The sequence below is a fragment of the Macrosteles quadrilineatus genome, unplaced genomic scaffold, assembly GCF_028750875.1.
Source record: "Macrosteles quadrilineatus isolate MER2022 unplaced genomic scaffold, UCM_ALF_1.0 Scaffold_9__3_contigs__length_116548681, whole genome shotgun sequence".
Classification (NCBI taxonomy): Eukaryota; Metazoa; Arthropoda; class Insecta; order Hemiptera; family Cicadellidae; genus Macrosteles; species Macrosteles quadrilineatus.
Genome location: NW_026542602.1, coordinates 17,938,471 through 17,966,136, shown reverse-complemented (window position 1 = coordinate 17,966,136; position 27,666 = coordinate 17,938,471). Strand labels below are relative to the sequence as shown.

At 36.5% G+C, this 27,666-nt stretch overlaps 1 protein-coding gene across 1 annotated transcript in view; it reads right to left on the bottom strand.

Moving 5' to 3' along the window:
- LOC129002256 (fibrillin-2-like) overlaps nt 1–27,666 on the bottom strand; it is a 157,414-nt gene that overhangs the window by 102,812 nt on the left and 26,936 nt on the right. The window contains exons 4-27 of the mRNA XM_054429923.1: nt 27,343–27,540; nt 26,684–26,779; nt 25,077–25,271; nt 21,044–21,295; nt 20,374–20,529; nt 19,043–19,222; nt 18,281–18,400; nt 16,995–17,117; nt 15,225–15,473; nt 14,615–14,734; nt 12,315–12,530; nt 11,538–11,635; nt 10,773–10,871; nt 9,830–10,010; nt 9,064–9,233; nt 7,651–7,786; nt 6,794–6,999; nt 6,380–6,530; nt 5,262–5,387; nt 4,083–4,208; nt 3,152–3,277; nt 1,991–2,072; nt 1,460–1,626; nt 265–458 (exon numbers count right to left, since the gene is read on the bottom strand). Of these exons, the coding sequence (XP_054285898.1) occupies nt 265–458; nt 1,460–1,626; nt 1,991–2,072; nt 3,152–3,277; nt 4,083–4,208; nt 5,262–5,387; nt 6,380–6,530; nt 6,794–6,999; nt 7,651–7,786; nt 9,064–9,233; nt 9,830–10,010; nt 10,773–10,871; nt 11,538–11,635; nt 12,315–12,530; nt 14,615–14,734; nt 15,225–15,473; nt 16,995–17,117; nt 18,281–18,400; nt 19,043–19,222; nt 20,374–20,529; nt 21,044–21,295; nt 25,077–25,271; nt 26,684–26,779; nt 27,343–27,540 (3,767 nt within the window). The remainder of the gene's footprint in view (nt 1–264; nt 459–1,459; nt 1,627–1,990; nt 2,073–3,151; nt 3,278–4,082; nt 4,209–5,261; nt 5,388–6,379; nt 6,531–6,793; nt 7,000–7,650; nt 7,787–9,063; nt 9,234–9,829; nt 10,011–10,772; nt 10,872–11,537; nt 11,636–12,314; nt 12,531–14,614; nt 14,735–15,224; nt 15,474–16,994; nt 17,118–18,280; nt 18,401–19,042; nt 19,223–20,373; nt 20,530–21,043; nt 21,296–25,076; nt 25,272–26,683; nt 26,780–27,342; nt 27,541–27,666) is intronic.

The following is a 27,666-nucleotide window of genomic DNA, read 5'->3' as shown; positions in this document are numbered from 1 at the left end:
CAGTCAGTGTGTTGTGCAGCTCATGAGAAATTCACCTGTCTGTAACAATCCTTGGTGAGAAAGGCTAACCTAAACAAACGGAGGACGGCTTGGATGGCAATTGATATATATTTGGATAGGTGTCTCCAAACCACACTGAAAACTTTTATCAATAATTATAATATTTGTTTAGTGGAAAAAAGTGATGAAATATGCTTACTCACATCACTAAACAATCTCTGGAATTAAAAAGTTAATAGAAGAAAAAAACAAATAGATACCTACTGGGTTATTGATGCAGTGAGCATTGATGTCACACTGGTGTGTGTCCAGTGCACACTCATCATCGTCCGAACACTGCGGTCCTCGACCTGGTTTGACACTGTAGCCGTCCTCACAGCGACACAAGAACGAACCGATCGTGTTGTCACACTCACCATTACCGCACACGTCTTTGCCGCTCTCACACTCGTTCACATCTGGAATAAAATCACAAGAGTGTTCAGAAATGTTGCTGATTGGGAATAATCAAGTGTGTTAACATGCAGCATCTGATTTTGGGTTTTGTTACAGATGCTTATGTGAGATTTGATTTTTTGTACATCAATTCTACCCATATTTTGGTTACAAATTCTGACACTTAATAAAACTAAGGAATATTGAAAATAAGTTGTAAAACTGATCCAGTAATCATTTTCCCAAAAGCTACTTTTAAACAATTAAAACTCTGTGTATTATTAACTGTTAATGTGTAATGTATAATTTAACTGGAGCAGACTGCATTATAAAATATCAGGGACGCTTTTAAGGTAGGATACTTTAGCTAGGAATTAGTATAATCAGTACATCAATTTCACTAAATCACTCACAATTCTATTTTGTTAAATATACTCACATCAAATCATAAGGGATATTGTAGAATGGCACATTCCGGGACATATTTTTAAGGGATGTTACAGTTAAAAAGGGTTGAATGTGTTGCAAAAAACCTATTACTGTAATACATTATAGAAGATGGAGAACAGATGCCAACCAACCAACACAATTAAATTAGGAGTTCAAAGCAGTTGATAACACACAAAAGGTTCACAAGAGATTAAATGGATGTTTAGTCTCACCACAGGAGCTTCTAAGAATAGCAAATAAAAAGAAGGAAGTGGCAGTGGATAGGTCATACCTAACAAAATGAACAGGATGCCATAGTAATACAGGCATTGGGCTAGAAACATTAGGAATAGTGAAGAAGAGGATGGCCAAAGCAAGCAAACATTCTAAATAGAGAACAAGAGAAGAGGAATGAGACAGAGGAAGAAGTAGGCACTAGCTAGACACAAAGTTAAATGCTGTTATGATGAGGTGCTAAGCTCCATCTAGGAGCCACAGAAATTAAGTAAAGGGACTTTCATAACAGAAAATCTGATGTACTTATAGACTTGTGAGTTCTGCGTAACATTTCAAAGAGTCCATACCACCTACTCACCTACACATGATGATCCGTCAGGTCCCGGCAGCAATCCGTCCGTACAGTGACAGTTGTAACTGCCCATCGTGTTGGTACACTGACCACCCAGACAGACGCGGGGGTTCACCTTACACTCGTCCACGTCCACACACCCCCGCCCATCAGGAGTGAGGCGGTATCCGTCACTGCAACACATAGCGTCCTTCCCACTTTAATGTTGATAATACTTACCTTACAGGCACGTGTTGCCAGTCTACTTAGAAAACAGTGCAATTAGTATTGTTTTTTTACACAAGGTTTAAATTAAGGAAATTCTTTAAAATGGAGAAAGTTATCTTTTTTTTGGAGATCTTTGTTTTTGTTTATTGATAGCCAATTGATTATGGCTACTGTGGTTATCTTCAAATCTAATGGTTAATGTTTCAATCCCAAGAGTCAATTCTGGTCCTAGATGCTATTTGTTGTTAGGATATCAATTAATGATCAATTAGTGATTAATTATTTAACTTGATTGATGTAGTTTGAGTCTGTAAGGATAACATCACTAACCTACATGCACAAGAGTAGCTGCCGGCTGAGTTGAGACACAAGCTCTGACATCCTCCATTGCCACTGGCACACTCGTCAATGTCTGTTAACATTTCATCAGTCAGTAAACAAGAAGATGTTAAGGAGAGTAGCTATCAGTTAATCTTGTTCAAATGTATGGGAAGTCCTGAAAACTGTTCAGAACTATTCAGAAACGGCTAGGTTAGTCTGTATTTAAGAAATTAACTTAACTTAGTATCCAACTTTTTTATTTGTTTGAGTAGTAAAATTTAGCTAGCTAACCTAAAAAATGTGAATTAAAGGACTTAAAAGATGGTTAAATTAGTCTCTGTTTCAAAAAGAATCATCCGATTTCGTAGATTTATAATTTGAAAACTAATGATCATACGGTCAAGAGGTTAATTTTATATCAAAGAGTAACTAATAAAGTTTACATACCATTTACAAGTGCTCAATATGGCGCCATTTAAATGCACAGCATATGTGCAACTAGCAATAAAAAATTATTTTGGTAAAATAGTTGTGAAAACAATTGACAATTTGGAAATAAATGTGAGTTTTTCATAGTAGAGCGTTTTTTGGGGGGCAAAGGGGTGTGATTTTCGGAAAACGCCTAACAGTGTCTTGTAGAAAATTTTATTCCTGACCATAAAAATTCTTTCAAATCTTTGCTAGCTCTTACCGCGTTCTAGTAATAGCCGTTTTAAAAAACGTGTTTTTTCGTTTTTTTTTTGGGGGGGGGGTTAAATTAGAAAATGGGACTTTAGGATATTCTCAGTAAAACTTGAAATCATCTATTTTCTAACAGTATATTATTCGATCAAATCGCATTCACAGATGAGTAGCTATGATTTTCAAAAATCGGACGATTCTTTTATAAACACCCTGTATAACCCAAGCGAGCTATTTCAAATCTATCAATATGGGCGTCAATCTAAGCTCAAGTCAAGTATAAATCATAATATATGATTAGGTTCCTATGAAAAGGTTCCATATTGAATTTTTGCCAATCCTGGCAAAAACACAGCACATACAAATTTGTATGGGTAAACAAACATTAAATTTCTCAGAAAAAAGAAAATCATTATGTCAGCATTTTAATCAAAGAAACAAATATCTAAAGGCAAACATCATGGTTAAAACTAATTGCAGTAGGCATACCTTCACAATGAGACTTCATGTCAGTTTGCTGATATCCATCATCACACACACACTGGTAGGTGCCCATCATGTTCTCACATACTCCATTGCTGCAGATTCCTGATGTGCGAGAACACTCGTCAATGTCTGAAACATGACCACAATCAAATGTTAATGAAATACTACAGTTTTGCAATACTGTAAACTCCCACAAACTTGGCACTCAATAACCCTTCAGTTAAAATTCTTTGTGAACCCATAAATAATGTGTACCTACAGAAGTTGCACAGAACCCTAGGAGCCACTCTAGTGTGGACTGTAGAATTTGACAGCACCAATAGTAACAAAGTGCATTGTCTCTGCCAATCGGACCTAGCGCTATTGCCAAAACTATAACCAGGGAGTCAAGCAGTCGAGCATATTTGACAACTGGAGAGCTGCCTGTAGTCTAGCCAGTTAGTCTGTCAATTAGTACAATGACTTTGAATAAGTCTTCAAAAATGTAAATTATGGCTAGACCCCATGTTAATAATGATGAAAAACTGCAATACTTGCTTATTTCTTTATGTTTATTATCCACATCTTTCCAAAATCATGAATATGTCAATAAAAAAGTCTGCATTTGAAACTCAACTGTCTTTTAAAGAATGAATATTTAGTTAGGTATCAAATCAACCATTTTAACGGTTTCAAAAACGGAGTATCGATTTGGCCATGATAAGGTACTGGTATTAACTTTAAAAAAAGGTACCGAAAGTAACAGATGATAAATCAACATAAAAGAAGGATCGGAATGTCATCACTGATGGGTAGCATACCTTAATTTAAGTTATAAACTTCAAAGTTGATATTCAAAACATACTTACATACATTCAAATCAAACATACTTATATCAAAGTTTATTGTTTTAGTTTGAATCATTAAATATTCCTGCCGATAATTTTTATTTTACCTTTACAAGATTGTTTGTCTGGTGCGAGTTCATGTCCAGGCGGACAGAGACACTTGTAGCTGCCAGGTGTGTTCTGACATGTTCCTCCTCGACACAGGCCAGGCGTCCTCTCACACTCATTGATATCTGCGGCAGATTAGAGAAACTTCAATCAACAAATAGTAAATCTATTCATTCAATGCATTATTTTATTAATAAGTCTTATTTTACCAAGTAAATATATTTGAATGAACTGTTTATCAATCTAAATATTCTACACACCATCACTTCCCATGACTACTCATTCTCTGCTGTATCATGACTTGAAATCCCTAGGTTCCAAGATAAAAATAATATTGCATAAGACTAAATTAAATTTATCATCCTTCTTTCTACTAAAGTTCGCCTGTTTTGACTAGCTTATAATAAAATTATATAGAAGCAGCCTTGTTTAAAGTTAAAAAAGATTAATGCAATAACGTTACATTGATTCAAATAATGAATATTTTTTTGTAAAAAAACAAGTGAGATGGTGTAGCGGTAGAGCGTATGGTTTCGATTCCCAGGGTTCAGATTCTGTTATTCTTCAAAGGCTTTTAGCTATGTGACGACCCTGGAAAGTGCAATAATCTGATACATCTGGATGAATCGCCTTTAAGACTTCCCGCCTCTCCCAGCAAAAAAAGTGTATGAAAAAAAATATACTTTCATCTAAAACATTTATTTATAATTTATACATCATCAGCAGAATACAGTATTGTACCATTATAAATATTACAAGGACACTTTGAATGTTTGCAAAGCAGAACACTGACTGAACTTCTTCAGCCATTAAAAAAGCTATGTCTTAGATTCAATCTACCTATGCAATGATATCTGAAGCAAAAGAGTTTCTAAATCAAATCATCTTTAATCCGAAGACACAAATTGTAGACTAATAAATACAATAGAGTACAGGCTAGGTGTCAACGCATCTAATACTGCTTAAGACAAATCTAACAGTGAAACAAAATAATCATTTTAAATAATTATATTAAATAATTATATTTAAGAAAAATTGAAAAAATAAATACAAGCTAAGGGCGTCACAGACAATGTCTCAAATATATATGCTTAGGGCTACAAATAGAAAATGGTGGAACATTACTTATCCATCAGTCTAAACCGCGTTGGCAGACAGCTAAACTAACAACTACTGACCCATGCAGACTCTCATCATGGAAGAGCTCTCGTATCCTTCCTTGCAGTCACACTCAAAGTTGCCCGGGGTGTTGCGACAAACACCGTCTCCACACACACCGTGCATGATGCTGCACTCGTCTATGTCTGCAACATTCAAATATTTCATATTTAGTTTAGTTCTAAGATTACGCTGAAAGATTATATTGTCTCATTAGCTCTCTAAATGTACGTATAGGCTTGCAATGATTAACTATACTGAACAGAGTGAATTTAGAAGAGGAGAAGATTTTCATTCCCACGACACTCGAAGAGCTATAAACTATCTTCTCCCAACTCAATACAGCTGAATCCTTCTTACATGGGATGAAAGGTCTTCAATAACCTGCCCAAAAATAATATATAAAATAATAATAATATAAATTTTGGAGCTTTTTTGACATCCTCCCTGCTCCTGCTGCTACTTTAGTACCAGGAAAATTGAACTCCAATTGAAACCCAAATTGAGGCAACCCTGAGGCAATATAAGCAAAACGATTTAATTTTGGTCATACAATTTATTTCTCAGCAATATATTTTCCAATATGGTAAATTAATCAATGTAATTAAAAAGTTTACAATTTAATTTTCTTACAAAATTTGTGTCAAACATGTGGTACAGACACAAGACAATTTCATCAAATGTGGTTTAATTCCTTACCAATGATATTAGAAACTGACTCAAATTATCTATACCCCAACAACTAAAATTGGTCAATACTGCAATAGTATACATCTACACTAAACCCCTTAGCTTTTAAATCAAAACCCTGACCAACAGTAAAATTGATGACAACTATATCACTTTTCTTCAGGTTTTTGGGTTCTTCAACCTTCGGCTTTCTTTTCTAGTTAGGAATGCTCAAAAACTTTCTGGTGTTTGGCGTGAAAAACTTCACACTTTTAATTTAACAAAATTGGATTGCACCGAACAATGTCTTTCACATCAACACTCCAAGAAACCAGGTGGATTTAAGTTTTTAAATTTTTCAATATCATTACAATATAAATTTTACAATTTTTTTCTGGCACAATTTTTTGATCAAGGGATTTAGGACAAGGGATTAAGAGAAGAAGAGGATATATGGTTTACAACCCACCGATACACTTGATGCCATTCTCGTCCAGCGCGTACCCTTGGTTACAGCGACAGTTGAAGCCTCCAATTGTGTTCTTACATCGTCCATTAGTACACATTCCGGGGAACTCTGTGCACTCATTGATGTCTTTGCGATCAACAAACCCATAACCCTGAAACAGCATTGGTAATGTATTGTATTTACTGTAATTTAAGTTCCTTTGTTGATTTACTTCCTTCAACAAACATTTACTTTGAATAAATTGAAAAACTGGGTCATATATCTGATGACCTGACCTTGGCTTTTATTTTAGGCAATTTTCCTGATAACCTGGCATTTCTCAAACTTGGCACCATTCCAGTCCACATTACTGAGTTTGTGGCACTTAACAGACTATTCTATAGTGTTAGAATTTTCAAAAACTTAAAACCATACCTTTGGACACAATTCCTGGTGATTGTCAGTTCCTTGACGGGGGCATTGCTCACACTTGGTTCCATCGGATGGTCCACCCCACGCCTTCCCCACAGTAGAGCAGCAGCACAGACTGCGGGGGTAGACACCTTCTAGCACTGTCACACCCCCGCCGTGTCTGTACTCTGTGAAACAACTCTCCTGTCTCACATCTAGACACATGGTACCTGCCGACAAACACATTCAAAATACAGGGTGTAGCAGAAAAGACAGATGCTTTAAGAACATATTATTCTCACACGTGTAGAAGGATTTGGGCAACTTAGGTGGTTAAGTATTTGGTTTTCCCTACCATTTTGTAAGTCAATGTTCTGGATCATTTAGACATGTTTGGTTACAACAGTTTTGTGCCTAGTCTATAATCTCCAGGCCTCCAGGCTCTCCAGGCAGTTAACGAGTGTCAATGTTACCGTATTTCAATCTTGCGAGTCATGACACTCACTTGTACAGTAAGACCATTTTACATTGGGTTGAATAATTTTGTTGATAAGGAACAGTGATTTACAGAAAACCAATAGGGATTCTTGCTTTGTATGCATTTCAGAATTGTTGAAAGAGTTTAACAACACTCGGTGGCCCTGGAATAAAGGAGCTGTAACTTTTTATATGCTTCCAGAACAGCTAAAGCAAGAAACAAAGAAACCACTTCAAGAGCAAACTGGCAGACTGGCTGCTAGAGGGTGCTTTAAGCTGGGATCGAGTTCACCCGAAAATTAGCTGAAGAAGGAAACTGCACTAATTTCCTGATACTTATTAATAACTACCCAAATAACCTGTATATTTTAACGTTTGTACTGTCTATTTATTGTATATTGTACCTGTAGAGTCGAGGGTGAGGCCAGGAGGACAGACGCAGGTGAAAGATCCCTCAGTGTTGACACAAGTCCCTCCTCCTCTGCACAGTCCTGCATTCAGCTCACACTCGTTGATGTCTGTACATATCTTGCCATCCACCTGTCCAACAACATCACTGGTTACAATGCAATTCACTTAGCTTGTTATTCAGCAAGTAGTTTTAAACCAGTAGTGTCAGTTACTGAGTCAGATAGATTCCTGAGTTTTTGCAATCAATACAAACTCTTTAAGAAGTGAAATGCTTAATTATGGAGAATAGTTGTTAGACTGGAATTTTGCCCCCGAAATGAGCTTCGTGCAGCCGCCACTAGGATCGCTCGCGCGGCGGCCGTGCTACTCTATCCCTCTCTCTCTCTAAGCCGATTTTTTGTCTCCACTTTCCCACTCAGTCAGCTGACTTGGCCGCGTCCTTGCGATAGTCTACCTAACGGCTGCCGCAAGAACTAACCAAAATTCAAAATATTCACGAACTAATTTTTTTACAAAGGCATTGCACTTCTCATAGGTTTTGTATTCATTGGTTTTTGTCAGACAACTGGTGGTTTTTGTGAAATTTATTTTGCAGCTGTTAGTGCTGTTTCTAGGGTGTAATAAGATTTAATGAGACTATTGCTCAAAGTTTAGTCTAAACATTTAAGGGTTATTGGTTGTTATAACTGACTGCATTTAATAATGTTGTCTCTCTCGGAGGAAGCTCCTAACTGTTCCTCTCCACTTGACTTGGCTGGTTGCTTCTTTTGCAATCAATTCCCAAGTTTTGCCTTTCTCTTTTAACACTTCGACCAGTATTTTTCACTATTATTTCTTGATTTTGTACTCTCTCCTGCTTCTAGCAGGAAAATGATTAAGTGACTGTAATCAAACATTGTTTTTTATGGTATGAAAAAATGAGGTAGGAAAACAAAAATTCTTTCGTTTTGCTTCAAAAGTCACCTTTTGATGCTCTTGAGCTAAATTTAAGTTGTCTCTATTGTCAGTTGGAGACAATGCAAAGAAGTAGGAATGATTTAAAAACTTCACAAGGTATCTTTTAGGTATCAAAATAGACCTACAGACAAAATTTGCCAACTCAACAGTTAACACATGACATTAATAACAATGAAATCAATTTTCAGGCTCCAGAAATGAAGAATTATGGTACTAGCCGGCAGGTTGCTGTCTTACTCATCTCAAGGAGTGTTAATAAATACTGCAATGTATGTTTATCTAGTACGATCAAGCTGGGAGCCACTGAAAATGATTCCAGAAAACACAAGGTGCCTGTAACAACATATCAACTACGATGACTATCCTCGGGCTTATCCATCGGTGCATCAATTCTTACATAATCAAGAGTCATAAGTCAGCCACATTTAAGGTTTTAAAATCAAATTTACCTTAGCGAATCCCTTGCTACAGTCACAGTGGTGCAGGTTACACAGTTCGCAAGGGCTGCCCCATGCTAGGCCTATGCTGCAGCAGCACTCTGAGCGCAATGTAAGGCGAGGTAGATTGTTCTCACACCTCCCTGCCACTAGTCTAGACCAGCAAGTGCCTCGTCTCGCATCTGACCAACAGACATTCAATGTTACACATTTTACAAGTTACGGTTTGTTTCATAGTGTTCTGCTAATCTTATTTATCTAGTTTTAAGCACATTGAAATATCACCTGTGCTCTTGGCTGAGATGGATCTCTAATAATGTGTTCATTGATAACGATCAAGTTCTACACTCTCCCTAAAGACTGTACAATTCAGGTTCTACTTACTACTTACTACAGTAGAACTCGTACAGCAGTAGGAATCGTGATATCATTAACGCTGTAAAATATCATGTTAATAGTGAAGCCTAGCCTGCTTGTTTCAACTGTATCACAACCCTCGTGAAGGTAATTAATTAACTATACAATTTATTTATTTTTACACCTTTATGCTTTTTTACCAAGTAAGTTAGGTATTTTGACTTAGATTTGGATATTAACATGGATGATCAGTAATCAAAAATTTTAATTAGTTTAAAAGTTAAATATGCAAGTTGCACTGATATTTGAAGACAGCTTGTATCGCTGAAACTGTCTATTGAAATACATGGCTTATGGACACTCTAATCCTACAACCTCCAACCAAATAATGCAAGTATAGAGACAAAGTATAGAGACTCACCAATGCAGATGCGACCTGTGTTATCCAGCACACTGCCAGGCGGACACTCACACTCGTAGGAGCCGATCGTGTTGACACACTCTCCGTTGAAGCACGCCTCCGGACCCAACTGTCGACACTCGTCAACGTCCTCACACACGTGCTTGGCCACACTCAGTTGGGTCCCTGTGGGACATATACACTGAAACAAATACTGCCGTTTTTCTTGTGCAAAGTACGTAAAATAGATTGTGTTTATATAAATATTCTTTGTTATAAAAAAAAAAAACAGTTTTTGGTTTTTTTTTCGGCTAAAGTGGTTTTTTTATCCCAAAAACGTCAGCAGGAGTATGTAGAGTAACAGTACAATTTTCTGTATTTAAAATTTGCCATCTGTAAAAACATCATCTTATGGTTATTAAAATATTGAAATAAAAAAAAACTAACTGCTCATTGTCTATTTTGCATTTTTTACCAGTCATTTTTCCTGATCAATCCTTTGAAATCCCACACTAGGACAAAATATATCAAGATTGTTTTTGTAACTATTTTGTGTATCCATCTATAACCCCCAGAAATAAATTTTTCTCAGGTAAGACAGCTTATCATACCTTTAAAAAGTCCTTAAAACGTCCAACTACATGTGTATCCCCAATATTATAACCCCAAAATAAAAATAAAAACTTCTTAAGTAGTAGAGTTTGCTTAGCCGGAAACCTTTCTGAGGACAACACTTTGATATTTTGGCATAGACTGCAAGGGGTCTGACTGTCTATTTCTCATTCCTCCCCAGACATTCCTACGCTAGAATAAAATATCAGTTTTGTTCAGTGTAAAGTTCCCAGATAAACTATCTTTCACTCTAAAGCCTTAAACAAACTCCTTAAATCGCCAAATGGTTCTTTTTATCTAAACTTAAATAAAGAAAATAAATTGCCTAAAAGTTTCACACAAATCAGGCTACCTGATAGCTGCCTGGGGTGTTGCGACATTGTCCTCCGCTGCAGATAAGTTCATCTTCACACTCGTTGATATCCAGACAATGTTTACCAGATGGATCTACCTATCATACACAACATACTTGTGAGTTGAATAAATAAAAGCTTTCCATCTATTCCTGATGAAAACCATAACAAAATTGCAGACATATTTCTAATGAAGCTAACTAAGCTGCTCCCAGGGTGGCACATGTTCACAGGCAATAGATATCTTTATAAGACTACACTTTTCAAATAAAACCGGCTAGTAAAAAATATGGTTGGACATTCAAGATTATTTCATGAATTTAGATCTACATGATTCAAGATTACAGAATGTAGTAAACATGCAGTGTGAGGATGTTTTTGGGGATTAGTGAGGTTATCATAGGGAGGGCAGGGCTTCAATTTGGAACAGGATTGATATTTTTGATTGAGATGTTTACTTCTTGAATTATTAACTTAATGTTGAGTGTATTTCATTACGGACGTGTATAAGAATACTAGTAGATTTACTGACATTAGATTCCAATAAAATAAAATCCAAAACTTAGTTTATGAAACACATGATACAGTAGATTCTTTCTTAAAAAGATCTATTTGATTCGACATCATTCGGTCCTGAAAGGTCCAAAAAAAGGGAATCCACTTATATATTGAACAGCAAGATTTTGTTACTAGACTGAACGAGTTAGTAGACAACCGGTTAGTAGGCTAATATTAAAATTCAGAAAGATCAACTAAGTTCATACCTCATAGCCAGGGTTGCATATACAGCGGTGGGTTCCCATTAAGTTCTCACAAGCTCCGTTCACACAGACATTGGGGTTTTGAGCACACTCGTTGATGTCTGAAAAATATATGCTTAATTGTAGTTGAGCTGGTATATTTTATAAATTACTGTCATTTAAACATTTGAATCTTGAAAAAAACTCTCAGTTATTGTTTATTTTATGGTTAAGAACAGTACAGTGTTTCTACTTTCAAAATTGAAATATGGCACTATTATGAAACAAAATTTCTCAAAGTGAATAGTAAACATATGGTACCAGTGAAATTCTATGTAGTTAAACAGTAGTAAAACAAAGTGACCTGTATCGCTTTTTTTAAAAATTGTATCAAAAAATTGTTGATAAAAAACCTTTTTGGTTCTGTGGTTAACTACAAAACAAAATCTAGCTCTTTAATCGAAGCTAGTACTGCTTCATCTGGGTTGTAAGCAGAGCAAAACAACCTGGTAAACACCGTTAAGGATAATTATTAACAATATGCGTGATTCACTAATATTTCAAGATTCATTTCTAAAGCATCAGCAGCAGGAGCACATGACTGATTTGTGCTCCTACCCACATACATTTCAGAAGTTACACCTACCCAAATCTTTGAGAGTCTGGCTTAAAAAATCCCACTCCTAACAGTGGGAGCTGCTTGTTTACTCATTTATATAACAACCTTTAATGAACTAGAAATTTAAAATAAAGCGTGGAAATTAAATTTTGCAGAGTAGTCTTAACTGTAATAAAACGTACCATCTCCACTGTAGGTCATGCCGGGCCCGTGAGGACACAGTTGGTTGAACTCCGGGCTGTGTAGCGGGGGACACGGCTGGCAGGGTGTGCCCCATCCCATAGGTTGATCAGGGAACATACTACAGCAACAACAGCTGGACTTGGTCACTGGCGCTGTAGATGGATTGGAACATTGGCCGTCCTTGTATCTTGCATAGCACAGGTCTCGTCTACTGTCTGAAACATAAAAATATTAATTGTATAACTCACATGTAAGGCTTTATAAGCTTGATAGCCGAGTAGTTATAGAGCTTAACAAATAGCCAAAAGGTAGCCAGTTCACTGAGAAAACTATGTGGCTTTTTGATCCTTTAAAGCTGTACCAAACTATCCTTTATCATTGGGCTTTTTTTTAATGGTCCTCGATAAGGAACCAGATGATCTTAGTCATTGACAAAGTTATCATCTTATCCATTCAAGAATCATACTTGGGAATAACAAATAGAAATTCTAATGATTAGCGATATTCCTTCGTTTTTTCGGCTAACTTCTATCATATTCGTAAGTTTTTAAAAAGTACTGAATCTAACTTCAACTCAGTTAGATTCTAACTAACGAATAGATAATATACTCATTAGTAGTTTAGGAGTTTAAATAGTTAGATTTTTGGACAGGTGGAAGAACCTCAAAAACCATTTTGAGCAATCGATCGGTGAGGGTTGTGTGCGGATATGAGGGTCAGCGCCCTTGTTGACAAACAACGCGGAAGTGGGGAAAGGGAAAGTCCACTTGCTTTGGAATTTGGTATGCATTTTGACCATGGGGGGGGGCAGTGACATTGTCTTCAGTCAGCTGATGTTGATGTTCATTCTCTGACAAGTGTGAGAAGTATTTTTTTCTGTGGTAGCAACCTTAACCTGTGATACTCAACTCCCGATTAACCAGGATAAAGTAGGGCTTCCTGGATACGTAAAATCGCGCTAATCAACAAAATACTATTGAGTGTATTGAAATACAATACAGTATAAAAATATGGTAATTAACATGTTTATATTGCACTAAAGCATAACTTAATGTTATATTTGACAGAAATCACAATGAATAACACACGTATTTGATCACAATGACACTCGTAAATACAAAGCAGATCTGGTATTTAAGATCAAATAAAATATTAACAAGAAACAAACTACCGCAAATAAATTTCTTTGAAAATAATCTGTAACAGTTTTCTGTTTTTGAACAAAGAAATATATTTTTTTACTCTACTTTCATGTTTTGGTAAACAATTTTGTCTGCAATAATTGGAGCATTGTATTGCAAACTGGGTCAGAGGGGAGGGTCTATGACCTTGAGTGGCCCCAGGCCTGGCTGGTGACAGTGGTTTATTATTTATTGGTATGTTTTACATCATAACTGCCCTTCCTACCCAGAAAGAGACATGCAGTTTCAAAAACATTGGCTTAGTTTAAAATCATTGACTTGTGTTGCTAATTAAGACTGTATGTCTGCATTACATTTTACTTATTTTTCCTGGAACGTGTCCCGGTTAAGTGAACATGCTATAAGCTTTTTTTTGTTATATTTTAGTGTTAGTTAAGTAATAGTTTTAATAAGTTATTAAGGTAATGTGACAGTGTTTAATTATTAATAACACAATTAGATACCAAGATGTGTCATTATTTCATTTCATATGAAATCCTTTAAAACAACTGCCCAACAAACAGCAAACTTCTCCAAAAACTAACTTATTTTTCTATCAGTTTGTTTTTTAGCTAACTAATAATTTCTATCAGTTAATTTGTTAACTAACTAACAACTTCTATCAGTTACTTTTTTGACTAACTAAATCATATCTTAATCAGTTACTTTTTACGGGACTAACTAATAACTTCTAACTAGTTAGAATTTTTTACTAACTTTCCCAACTTGTCAAGAATCATTCGTCTGTTATGTTATCTTTGCTTTAAAACATGTGAAGATGTGTCGCCAACATATAAATTTGTTCTAATCTAATGCAATAGTCTGTGAAATATTATATTTCATCAGTAGGGCGTACAGTGCCTCTTTTCGTCCTGAGTTTTCAACAGTAAGGTTGGATGACTTAGAAAGCCAAATAATCAAGACTCTACTTTATATTACCCCACTATTACTCCTTGTTGGTTCCCTGACTAAAGTTTTGATAAAGAGTTAAATTGTATGAGTTTTCAATTGATAGGCTTCATATCCATTGTGAAATTATGGTTGAACCTTGAGGATAGGGTGGAAGGTATAACTATGAGCTTTTATAAGGTTACAGTACCATTGCTATGAGGACTTACCCACACAAGATCTGCCATCTGGTCCTAGAGTGAAGCCTGGCAAACATTCACATCGGAAGTTGCCTTCAGTGTTGATACATCTTCCGTTCTGGCACGGCGAACTCTGGCACTCGTCTATGTCTGCAGAACAAAGTCAACATTGTCATGGACGGAGTAAATAATTAATCAAACAAGCAAGTTTGAAAGAGAAACTTTTAAGAATTATTTGTAATAGGAAAAGCACTGTGTTTTATCAACAATTATTCTTAAACTGGATTTTGATTTATGTTTGATCAGGTTTTTGTTTGTACATATAGGCTATTATTATGTTTTAAGTTCCTTGCTAAATATGTTCTGATTTTTTAGGATTGTGACATAAGCCACCTTGTTGAAAATATTCCATGTTTTCCTTTTTTAAATTTTGTACAGTAAGCTTTAAAAGAACATCTGAAGCACCAGGTGGACAAGAATAGTCATTCTCCGAGTACATCATTTAATTACAGTTACAACTACTTAGCTCGGAATTTGAGTAGCCTACTTTTTACTACCGGTACTCAAAGATGTAGGAAATACTCAGGAAAATCCAATTCACCTATGGTCTTCAACAAAATTAAATGAAACTACAACCTACCAACACAATAGCGCCGGTCCGGCGTCAGTTTGTAGCCAGAGTCGCAGACGCAGCGGAATGATCCATCCATGTTGACACACTTGCCTCCAGCGCATGCGCCGCCCACACTGCACTCGTTGGTGTCCACGCAGAATGAACCGTCGGCCGACACTGTGAACCCAGCGGTGCACACACACCGGTACGAGCCAGGCGTGTTCTCACACCGACCGTTCAGGCAGATCCGGGGGTTCTCATAGCACTCGTCCACATCTGGAAACAATTTATTTTTAAATTCATATGAGAAAATAACAGAAAATTTAATCACAATAAAGTTTAGTTATAAAAAGATTAGATGGTTCACCTTGGAACATTAAGTCCATGGAAAAAAACTACCTACACAATAAAATGACACAAAACATGACACCATTAAAATTAAACTTTTATGATCTCGTAATCTATGCTGTTTTAATCATAAAATCAATTTAGTTAAGATGTATTTTTAAATTTGATGTTGATCCATCCCATTAGAGCTTTTAAGGAGTTTTTTTTCAAGGGAATAGGCAAAACCCTGGTCTTGTTAATATTTAACATCGACCTTTTGTTAGATAATATCATTAATTCATAGTTAGTTGACAAATGGCATCTGAATCTGGTCAAAATCTGCATCTCCCGTGGAATTGAACTACAGTAGACCCCCTCTTAACCGACCTCGTATTAACCGATAATCGGATTATCCGCCTTTGATCGTAAAATAATACAGTTTGTTTTAACCGACCTTGCTTTGAGAGCAGCTCGGTTTAACCGCCGCTTTCTAGGAATCTCGGCATTTCCGCTCCCACGCTGGGCGATGAGAACTGAACCATACGCTTATCTCCACAGGATATGACTAACAATCAGTTATTTTGTGTTGATCACAAAAAATATAGCATAGCCTATTGTCAGTTTGTCATCATCGTTCGTAGCTCGAGCACATCTGATCAGATATGTTATCTGTGCGGCAAATTTATAACATCATAAAGTGCGTTACGATTTTGAGAACTGATTATCTCATCGCTGGAGTAAACAAACAATGCAACTTGTAGGGAGGGCAGGGAAGGGGTGTTAACAACTCCAAGGTCAAGATAGTTTTTGTGCCTCGAACCTCCAGTGAGTGGCCATAAATAAACGTCCTGTCTTGTAACAAAATTGTCGCTTGTATCTTTAATGACGACAAAAGGTTCTGTACTGTATTACGATGTATTTGGAAAGCATTAATTAATACACTACAGTAGTAAAGTTATTAAAATAGGAATTTTATTGACTCTTGCCTAGTATTATAATATATTCCCTGAAAGTAGGCCTATTTGACTTAACCGTGTTTTGTGTTTATTTGTGACATTTCTATCAATATGAAAAAGGAGATAAGAGTAGTTTATTTTATAAATAATGCAAGTATGACTTCAAAATAATGATTATATAATTCTAAATGAATAGCACTTCATTATGTTATGATTTTAGGGATTGCCCGTTTTATCCGACCTTTTGAATTATCCGACCTAGGTCCGGTCCCATTAGGGTCGGTTAAGAGGGGGTCTACTGTAGTAACCTCCAGAATTGAAGGCGAGCATGACATGCTGCTCACACAGTTATAGTTATTAGTTACAGTTTACAGTTATAAAAGGCCTTCATTTTAATTTTTACAGAAATAGCTAATACAGTAATTGGGCCAAAAAAATTGTCCATGGAGCTCCTAAGTTATAAGTCCCTCCACTTCCTAAGTAAGAAGTGAAAAAGTGTAAAATAAAAACTCACCAATACATGAATGGCCTGTGGGAGAAAGTATAAACCCTTCCTTGCACTTGCACTTGAATGATCCGTCCATGTTGATACACAAGCCATTGTAGCACATGCCGGTCTGACTGCACTCGTCATGGTCTGCAACAGCCAATCACTAGCTTTGTAAAACAATAAAACATTTACACAAACCAGATGTCATTTCATTTCATTTTATTTTATTAAATGGCAAACACCATTTTACAAGTGGGTTTAACAAGATAATTAATATTCAAGATGATCAATCAATATTCAAGATAATCAATAACAAAGAACACAATTAATTTAAAGAAATATATAATTAAAAATAAAAACTATACAAAAACAACAACAAAGAGTAACAACAATTGATAAAGATTTTATAAATTAATAACAAGGATTAAAATATTTAAAAATGAAAACGATACAGTGATAAATACTCTAGACAAAAAGAAAACTTAAATTTACGAGATAATATTGCTTGGCAGTTGGCACTTCCTCTCACTGGTTGTGTGGCCCTTTAGAGGCACCACCAAAAACACTCACTTCACATCTTCACTACACATATGGCACTTGAAGTGTGGCCCTCTAGAGGCACCACCAAAAGCACAACGACTAAAGCTGGATCTGGTCAGCAGATGTAAAACTTTGGATATTTGAGATTGTTTTCTAAAATGAAGATTTATTTTTGTATGTATGGCATGTGGTGATGTTTATTTGATCATTGAGTACAGTAGCCGAATGTTAACAGAAATTTAATATTTAATTAAAACGGTACATTTTAAATCTTAAATGTTAGGAATTTTGCAAGTAAATTAAAGCTAGCCTATACATCAATGAGTACAACCAATAAAAAAATTTTATCTGCTTGGAAATATTGATACCGGTATTTTAATTTGATAGCTCATTGTGACTATGAACATTTTAAAAATTTTAAAAACTCATCTACTACCTCTGACCTTCACTAAAAAACCTAAGAACTGCAGGGAATAGTGAAAATACTGCTTGTGTCAATGATGATAGCAATTTCACCCAACAATTCCAAACATGGACAATCTCAACAGCATTGTTGTTTCCCGTAATGGCCGTTTTCACACTAGCAACACCACACCGACTCAATATCGGCACGATGTCGGCCCAACAACATTGGTTGAAACAAAGCATGTAATATTGTGGACCGTTTTCACACTAGAGGATATGTTGGTGCCGGGTCAGTGTCGACGCTGTGTGGAAATTAAAAATTTTTATTTTGAATCTAATATTTTATGATATAACTAAATTCTCACCAATACACAATCTGCCATCAGAGGAGACATCGAACCCTACAGGACAGTGGCAGGTGAAGCTGCCCGGAGTGTTGGTACATTGACCTCCTTGACAGAACCCTTGTCTACACTCATCTATATCTGTAACATGCAAACATAAACATTTATTGTACCTGCTTATTGCACACCAACATTGATTATTGACTGATTAAACAGCCACCAATACGAGACAATATGTAAACAAAACATCTTATAGTGTAGCGATGAAAACCAAGTAGTTACTTAGGTGTATGACTAGATTGCAGCTACTATCTTCAAAACTTTGAGGGTGACTCACGCTATCTTAATAAAGTTAAATGTTAAGACAATATTTTTGACACTTCATCACAGGAAAAATATCAATAAAAAGTATTTCACACCAAGAATGGGTGGTACAGGATGCTACTACAAGCACTCGATTGGATCACTGCTTAACTTGTTTCAAGACAAATGTATTAATCTATAGTGCAGTATCTGTAAATTTAATAACACATATAAAAAGCTGAGTAAGACGTTTTTTTTTTACTTTTTTCTACTTTAGAACTTCCTCTGAGAGGGAAAATACTCATTTTCTCAGATAAAACTAGCTTAACTCTATCAATTAAAAAACCCTCCTAAATTATCCACATGGCTTGCCCTTTTATATCACTCAAGCAAAAAAACACACCTAAAAAAATGCTTGGTGTACCGTATTATGCAAATAAAACAAGTATTGTAACTAAGGTATTATAGTGTTGAACTAGCCTTCACACACTTGCGACTGGCCCTTCGCAATAAAGCCTGGATGGCACTGGCAGATGTAACCGTCTGGTGTGTCTATACAGTCACCCCCGCCACAGATAGTGGGACGCAAGGCACACTCATCTATAGCCATCGGGGGACCACCACCGTTCACACCTCCTCCACACAGATTTCTGTACCCCTCTGTAACAGTTTTACGATAGTTTGCAAAATGCTTAAAAGTGGTTTTAGAATATACTATAACTCGATGCTTGAAAGAGGAAGGGGCATAAGTACACATGATAAGCCTATGTAGGCCTACTGTGAATAAAGATAATTTGATTTGATACTTAGCCACAAACTATTGATTTTTTTAATAAAACAGAATTAATGTTTGAAGGTTGAATTTAAAAAATTTGTATACCAAGTTGTGTGGCTGTGTTATGGAAAAAAAACCATGCAGTGTATGTTACATCTTGAAATTAAAATGTTGTAGTTAAAAAAAATTGTTTAATCACCAGTTATTTAAACACAAAGTTTATATTGTTTTGGAATCTAAAATTTGAAGTTTTCTTCAGGGAGTGAAGAACCTAGAAGATAACAAGTTTAGTAGGCTGTAACAAACCGTGCAGCACCGGGAACCACAGCTGAAAAGTGAAAACAACATTTGGAGAAGCAACCAAATGACAAGAGGCGAAAATTAAGAAAAATTAATTAATAATGACCACTTAACACACAGTCACTTCACAACTGCACAGTATCAGAGCTATATATAGCTATAGCAAGGAGAACTTTTCTCCCTTTATTCAAACATTTGTTTTGAACATTTTTGTTTTTTCTGCCCCTGAGCTGTAAGACTTAATAATTGGTTTTAAGTTACCTTTGTCAGCCACACCACCGCACACGGTGCCGTCTTCAGTCCTCCTGCCGCCGATAACCGTGACGGGCCCGTTCGATAGATTGATCTTGTTCGTAATATGTTTTCTACTTGTTCGTGTTTAAATGTATGTGTTTTTTACGTCCTGTATTGTTTTTATAAACTTTTTAACGACGTCAATTTGACCGACATGTGAGCAAGAAGTTATCCTGCTGACTTACGTGATCATGGTGCAACTCAGCATCGAAACCTGGTTGTAGAGTTTTAACGGCCATTTGAGCTACTGACAAAGGTAACTTAAAACCAATTATCAAACATTTGTACCGGTACAGCTATTGTGTTCAAACCACCACCTAGTTTTTGTAACAAATCTTATCACAGTACATAAGCATCTTTCCCACCTGAAGATGGAGTCAGATTCCAAATTGCAAATATTGTAAAACTTGTATTTTACTAAACCGTGATGAAAAATATTTACCTTCATCATGCTCAGGACACAGTTGACAGTCGTCGCCCCAGGCTTTACCCATGTTCATACCACAACAGCAGTCCCTGCGTGAGAGTCGCATCTGCAGCTCGTTGTGACAAACTCCGCTCGGTGTCACACTCAAGAAGCAGTTACCTTGGCGTGCATCTGAAACAGAACAAGTTGAGTGTTTTTATGTCATAAATCTTTATTCTAAAAACTGGCCTTAACTTTATGGCATAGAGATGACATTTTTCCTTCTAGGCACTGGATGTTCAAAGGTATTATTCAGAATTCAAATAATACAAAATGTTCATATCAGAAATGTACTAAAAGATAGTTTTGTTATTAAGATTGGTACATAACTGTACATATTTTAATCAGAATATATGAATGCAGGGTGAGTGTGGAATGGACTGATCATGTCTAGTGTAATGCCTACTTTTGTTACTGCCTAAGACAAGCTGTTTTTTAGTCAGGACAATCATTTTCAAAAGCCTAATAGTCAAGGATAGCTTGGGTCCAATTTTGAACCAATAAGGCGAGCTTTTGGCTATCAGATGTGCACTAAAACCACTCATCAACACAGCACACAGCTGGCACAGCTGGTTTCTAAATATAACAAGGTACTGTTCAACATTACCTCATATATTAATATGCATACAACTGTCTCATAGCTTACCTATGCAGTTTTTTCGGTCCTGTGTTGGTATGAAGCCCGGGTTGCACACGCAGTAGAAGCTGCCCTCTGTGTTGACACAGCGGCCGTCTTGGCAAGTGGAGGGGGAAGTAGTGCACTCGTCTAGGTCTCGACACTCGTTGTTGTCGAGGTCGCGCCGGTGTCCTGCGCCGCACTCGCACTCAAACGATCCAACTGTATTGATGCACTTGCCACCCAGGCACAGGCCCGGGATAGCCTCACACTCGTCAATGTCTGGGGGATAAAGTTCAAGATTATTTTGTATTACCGGTAGACCTACTACTTTGCATTTTTGCAAAAGTTTAATATCAACTAATAACTTGATTGAACAACAAAAATTTGTGATTTTGAGTGCCGGTGACTGTTTCTAAGTTTGTGAAGATAAAGGTAGTGTATTTTTTATTTATTTTCAGGTCAGTTTTTTAAAATAGCAATTCTATGGAAAATCTATGATCTGATAAGTAATATTTAGACACACTGTGTGCATTATTATGGACAATGTTATTACAACTGTACAACACTGAACACTATTATGAACTGTTAAAATACTATCATATTTACTTCAAAATCAATTCATTCACACAAAAAAAAAAACACTAAAACCATTTTGCATTCAGATTGTCACATCAAGTTTATGAATTGATAGTTTTAAGTAGCCTAACCAAAATATCATTGGAATGATTGGACAAGTATTCGTATCATTAACAGTTAACATGTTTCCAGGATTCTACCAATAGGCCTATTCCTTTGGGAAATTTATTTGTTTTTTGATAAAGATCTTTAGATACTATAAGGGTCGCCACAGATCTTGACAGATGGATTGGCGAGCGTTGGGATGGGCGCGGGGAGGAGTGCGGGTACTTTCCTGAAAACATTGGTTTCCTACAACTACTGCCCGTGCAACAATAGTGTAGACTCGAGTGTACGGGATCACACCCACACCTTCGAAATGGTTCGTTCAATTTTGACGAGAACCCTATCAAATTTAAGAAAGTATTGTAAAATTTTATATTACAAAGTTTCAAATTTGTACCCAGTTTGTTAAATTTATGTCACAAAAAGTTAAAAAATCTGTGGTTTCGAAATTTTGGAGTTATTTAAAAATCATATAGGTAATTATTACAATATATATACACACATATAAATCGACGAATATTGGGGTGATTTACAACAATTTTTGTTTTGTCAAGTTTCAGAAATATAACATTATGATCTATTTTCTCGTAAATTGTGTAAACCTTTTTAACTTTGTTATCTTGTGATAAAAACTCCCGCTTAAAATAAATTGGACTATCTGATCGATCGTATGAACGAGAAACATGGTGTCTAAAGAAACGAATTAATAGTCTAGTGATCTGAAATGAACTTGGTGTTTTTGTAAAACATTTTTATTGTCGCGCTTTGGGGTTTGTAAGAGGGAAACACGTTGCATGAGGCTTGCTTTCTCTTTCCTTTACTGAGAAATGAGTTTGTTGCCAGATGCTTGTTTATGACTCATGTCACCCTTTCGGGAATCTGCCCCAACCTCTGGGTTTTTACACTTTAACTTAACAGTTACGCTGTGGTATTCCGGCTGATCGGTCATATTCTCTGTCGTTCCGTAGTATATCATTGTGTCGTGTATGTGCGCTTCTGTGATTAGAAATGCCTCCAATATTGAGCAAGGTCCAGAACAAAAAATTGCATGGACAGTCTAGGGAAATAGTGTGTAATGTATTAAACTTTTTTAAAGAAGAAGCTAGACAGTGGAATGAAAATCATTTCATAGTGCCAGTGAAAAGGTGCCAGGAAAGATGTTCCAGAGCAACGGGTGTTTCTGTAAGTACCATACACCGGATTACAAAAGAAGCTGTAAAACTAAATAACACTCCCCCTGGTGAGACTGCTTCATTTTTGACACCAGATAAAAAACGAGAAATTAAAAAGAATATTACAGAAATGGATGAGTTTAACAAAGCAGTTGTTAGGAGAACTGTACATAATTTCTATGTATCTGACAAATGTGTCCCGACAGTTGAGAAGTTGCGATTGAGACTTTCCGAAGCCATCGATTTCAAAGGCTCCAACACAAGTTTGAGGCGAATTTTGAAAGAACTGGGTTTCAAGTGGAGAAAGACTAGGAATAACAGAAGAATCCTAATTGAAAGAGAAGATGTAAGAAACAAAAGGATAAATTTTATTAGGCAAATGAGACAGTTTAGAAGGGAAGGCCGACCAATAGTGTACACCGATGAGACGTATGTGGTAACCAATCACGCTACTCCAAGTTCATGGCAGGATAGTACAAATGGTGGACTTCATGTTCCAGTTGGTAATGGAGACCGTCTAATCATCGTACACGCAGGTGGAGAAGATGGTTTTATACCAAACACATTTCTCCAGTGGAAAGCCAGCCAAAGTACAGGGGACTATCACAAAAACATGAACACTGTTAACTATGAAAAGTGGGTACAAGAAAAACTGTTGCCAAATCTGAAACCAAGATCGGTAATTATTATTGATAATGCCTCTTATCACAATGTGACACTGGATAAAATCCCCACAAAAAGTTCTCTAAAGGCGGACATGCAGGCATGGTTGACTCAACACAACATAGATTTCACACCAACAATGTTTAAGGCAGAGCTTCTCAACCTAATCCAGCAAAATAAACCACCAACGAGATACAGTCTAGACGAAATCTTAGAGGGGAATGACAGTGGTCATACGGTTCTTCGTCTGCCTCCGTATCACCCTGACCTGAATGCCATCGAACTCATCTGGTCTCAGATCAAGGGTTATGTAGCTGAACGCAACACTCAGTTTAACATGAACAGTATTATGAGATTAGTTGAAGCGAAGGTATCTGAAATCGGTGCCAGTGAGTGGGAAAAGTGCTGCAGTCACGTGAAAAGTATTGAAGATCAGTATTTTGAGAGAGAACAATTAATTGACGAGTTCCATGATGCTGTTATTGTTGATTTAGGACAAAGTGACAGTGAGGACAGTGAAGGTGCAGATGAACCATCTGAAGGAGAAGAGATGGATCTTTCTGGGATAGAGGAATTGTAAATTTGAAGTCCGGAAATTAATTGATGTAAGTAATGACCATATTGATGTTATTAACATTGTTAGTGTACTTGTTAATTTTTTTACGCCATGACCGTTTTTCATAATGGGATATTACTGGACGTACTAATACTTGAGTTGCATTTAATTGGGCTCGAACGCACCCATATAAACTCCAAAAATAACATTTAAACCTGATTTTTCTGTATAATATTTGGATATATTACAATACCAACTTCAAACAAATTATGTTAGCTTTAGGGCAGTGATCACTTTATAACATCCAAATCCGATAAATATATAAACATAAAAATGGGATAGTTAATTTAAATTTATTCATGATAAATAATGTTTAATCGTTATACAACCTTACAATCGTATAGGCTACACGCTTCTCTGAGCCGTAGGCAGCACGACGTATTAGTCAATCGAATCAAGGAATAAAAATTCGATTGAGGAATAAAAATAATATTGAAAATAATCGTTTTATATCGTCTTTAAATTTCAAGTCATTTGTTGTAAATAATGACTCAACTCGGCAATTGGTTAAACATACCTCTTTAGAGAAAAATTAATATGTGAAAATTGGCCGATTTACTCCAAATTTTACATAAAAATACTCGAAATTTCAAGGTAAATCTCATTATCACAATTATTCTCAACTATTTTTATTCCTTAAGAGAATTATTTTATGGTATCAGATTCCTTACTGAGTGCGACCGAGCGGCACTAATGAGGGTCGAGCCGCCCTCCGTGGTGGACAATAGGCGGCTTTACGACCCGACCCTTATCACTGGTCCGACGATAGCTTGTTGAAAACTTGTAGGATGGCTAGTAGTGCCGATTCATCGGTCAAGATCTATGGCGACCCTTATAGTTTTACTCGCAAGTGTTACTTAAAAAACTTTATTGGTTTTGAATAAGAAATATTCACAGTAAAAATGTTCATCAGATTAGTGATACTGACCGACACACTGGCCACTGTGGATGTTCTTGAGGTAGCCTTCGTCGCAAGGGAGGGTTGCTGGACATTTCTCACAAGGATGGCCCCACGCTCGGCCAACAGTGGCGCAACACAGCTGTTTGGTGCAGACGACCCCGGCCAACTGACCTTGACACATGTCGTTCACCACCCGCTGGAAACATGGCCCTGTACGATAGTCTGTAGGGAACGAACAAGTAGTTAGTTTATGACACACTAGTGTAAAACCGCTTTGTATTACTTATCAAAATTAAATTATCTTGGATTACATAAGATTTATATTGCTGACACAGCAGGGTGCCTTTTTTAAGGTGGAGATGAAGAATGAAATATGTTGAATGAATTAGACAAAACAGCTTGGTATGTTAGCTTTGCTACAGACCAAGATCACCTGATTCTTTAGCTAATACCATTTATTAAAAGCCGAATGATGAGGAACATTGAAAAATTAGGTGTGCTTTTAAAAATAACACAGCTGTAACTATATCACTTTTATAAATTACTAGGTTTTAAGGATTGTTCTTATGATAGGAGGCTAACATGCATGGGAAAGAGTGATGATGATAATGGCGTAAGGTTTTCCTGACATTGAGTCATTTGAATATTTACATCCAAGACCTCTTCCTCAAAGCTTTGCACGTCCACAGAGTGTGCAAAGTAGGCCTACTGTAGAACTCGAATCATCCGAATCGATTGGGACCGTTTCCCATTCGAATAATCAAAAATTCAGATGACCTAATTGGATTTTTCCAAAATTTGGGGTGGTTCCAGAAAATGGGCCAAAACATGCCGAGCTTTTACTATTGTGATCGCAAAACGTGTCTGCGAAGTTTCACTATATCAAAATTTTTTATTCATGCTTTTGCCACGATTGCAAAGGACGATTATGATTTCCCCTGATAACAGAAGACGAAGTTAACAAAACCTATTAAGATATTCCAGATTTTGCCGCAAGTTGCTAAAAAGATTACGAGTTTCCATGATCGCAGGAGAAGATAATCATATCTACACAACCGTAGAAGATAGAGATTTGGTCGCGATTACGGAAAACGATGAAGATGTTTCCATGACTGCATGAGATGATGAGCATGTCCACAGGACCGTGGGAATGTTTAACATTTTGCCGCGATCATGGAAAATGATGATGATGTTTCCGTGACTGCCGGAGACAATGATGCCTAACCAGATACAAAACCACAGATTAAAAGTACGAGATTTTGCCACGATCGCTAAAAACAATGAAGATGTTCCCGTGACGATGATACGACCGCGAGAGAGGATTTGGATTTTGCAGTAATCAAAGTTTCTGTCTTTTAATAACAACTCTTATTACTGTGGATGATTGGCGATTTGGATGGTTGGAGTTCAGATTATTGGAGTTCTACTAAGGAAATGAATAGATGTCTACATAAGGGATGATAACAATCTACATTTGTGAAATCTTTTTGTCAAGTTGCAGCTTAAAATTGTCTTTCGCTCGGCAAAAACACATTATTTACTGTCAGAAACCACTTCTGTTTTACAACTAAATAAGTTATGGGCTAGCTTAAATTTTTACAGTATAAAAAAAGTGAATGAGAAAAGAATTTGACCTGCTTCACAGCGTCTCCCAGTAAACCCGTACACACAAGCACATCTGTCCGGCCCTATGCAGCGGCCTGCGTTGAGACATGGCTCACGGCAGACAGCTGAAAGAACAATGCTTGTGAGTATACACATCATAGAGGTCAATCATTTTCAATTCCCTCCTTTACCAAGATAAATCCTTTTAAAACTTAAAAATATTACCTAACTTGGGTAATGATAAGAAGGCTAATGTTAATATATATGAGATACTTGAGGACTTGCGTTGCTTGTAGTATTATAAACAGGCTACTTTGAAAAAGAGACAGACATAGTACCGAGCAACAAAAAGGCGCAAGAATACAAATGATTGCCTTAATTATAGCATGGCAACAATGCAGGTTCTTTACTTATAATATGCAACTTATATTTTTGTAAGTTGATCATTTAACATTTTATTTATCTGTGGTCATAGACGTTAATGAACCATACTATTTTGAGCATGTATATTTTATTTAATGTGCCATTTAGGCAATGTGGCATGGTACGTGCAAGGTGCATGTCATTCGTAGGTGACTTAAGTGTTGTACAAACTAGTGAAAGTTTTAACCAAACAAATTTAAGCTTTAGAGAATACGTTATAAACTAAATTAAATCTAAATGAAATTTAAGTTTAGGCAAAGCTTACGTTCAGTACAGAACTCTCCTTGGTAACCGGAAGCACAAACACACTTTGAGCTGACGCAAGAGCCCCCGTTGTGACAAGGCCCTCGACAGCCCCCGTTGTTGGTGGGGGACCCCCGTCCATTAGATGGAGCATCAGGGTGGGGATTAGTCAGATAGGAACTTTCTCCATTACCGGATGATTTACTTTTCTCTCTGTCTCCTGAAATAATAGAACAGTAGGCCTGGCAAATATTAGACCGTTTTCTACTACTATTTCTTAACTATTTTAAAGATAATTGCTTTGTTTTTCTTAGTAGGGTGTGAAGCATTAAAAGAAGCTTATTTT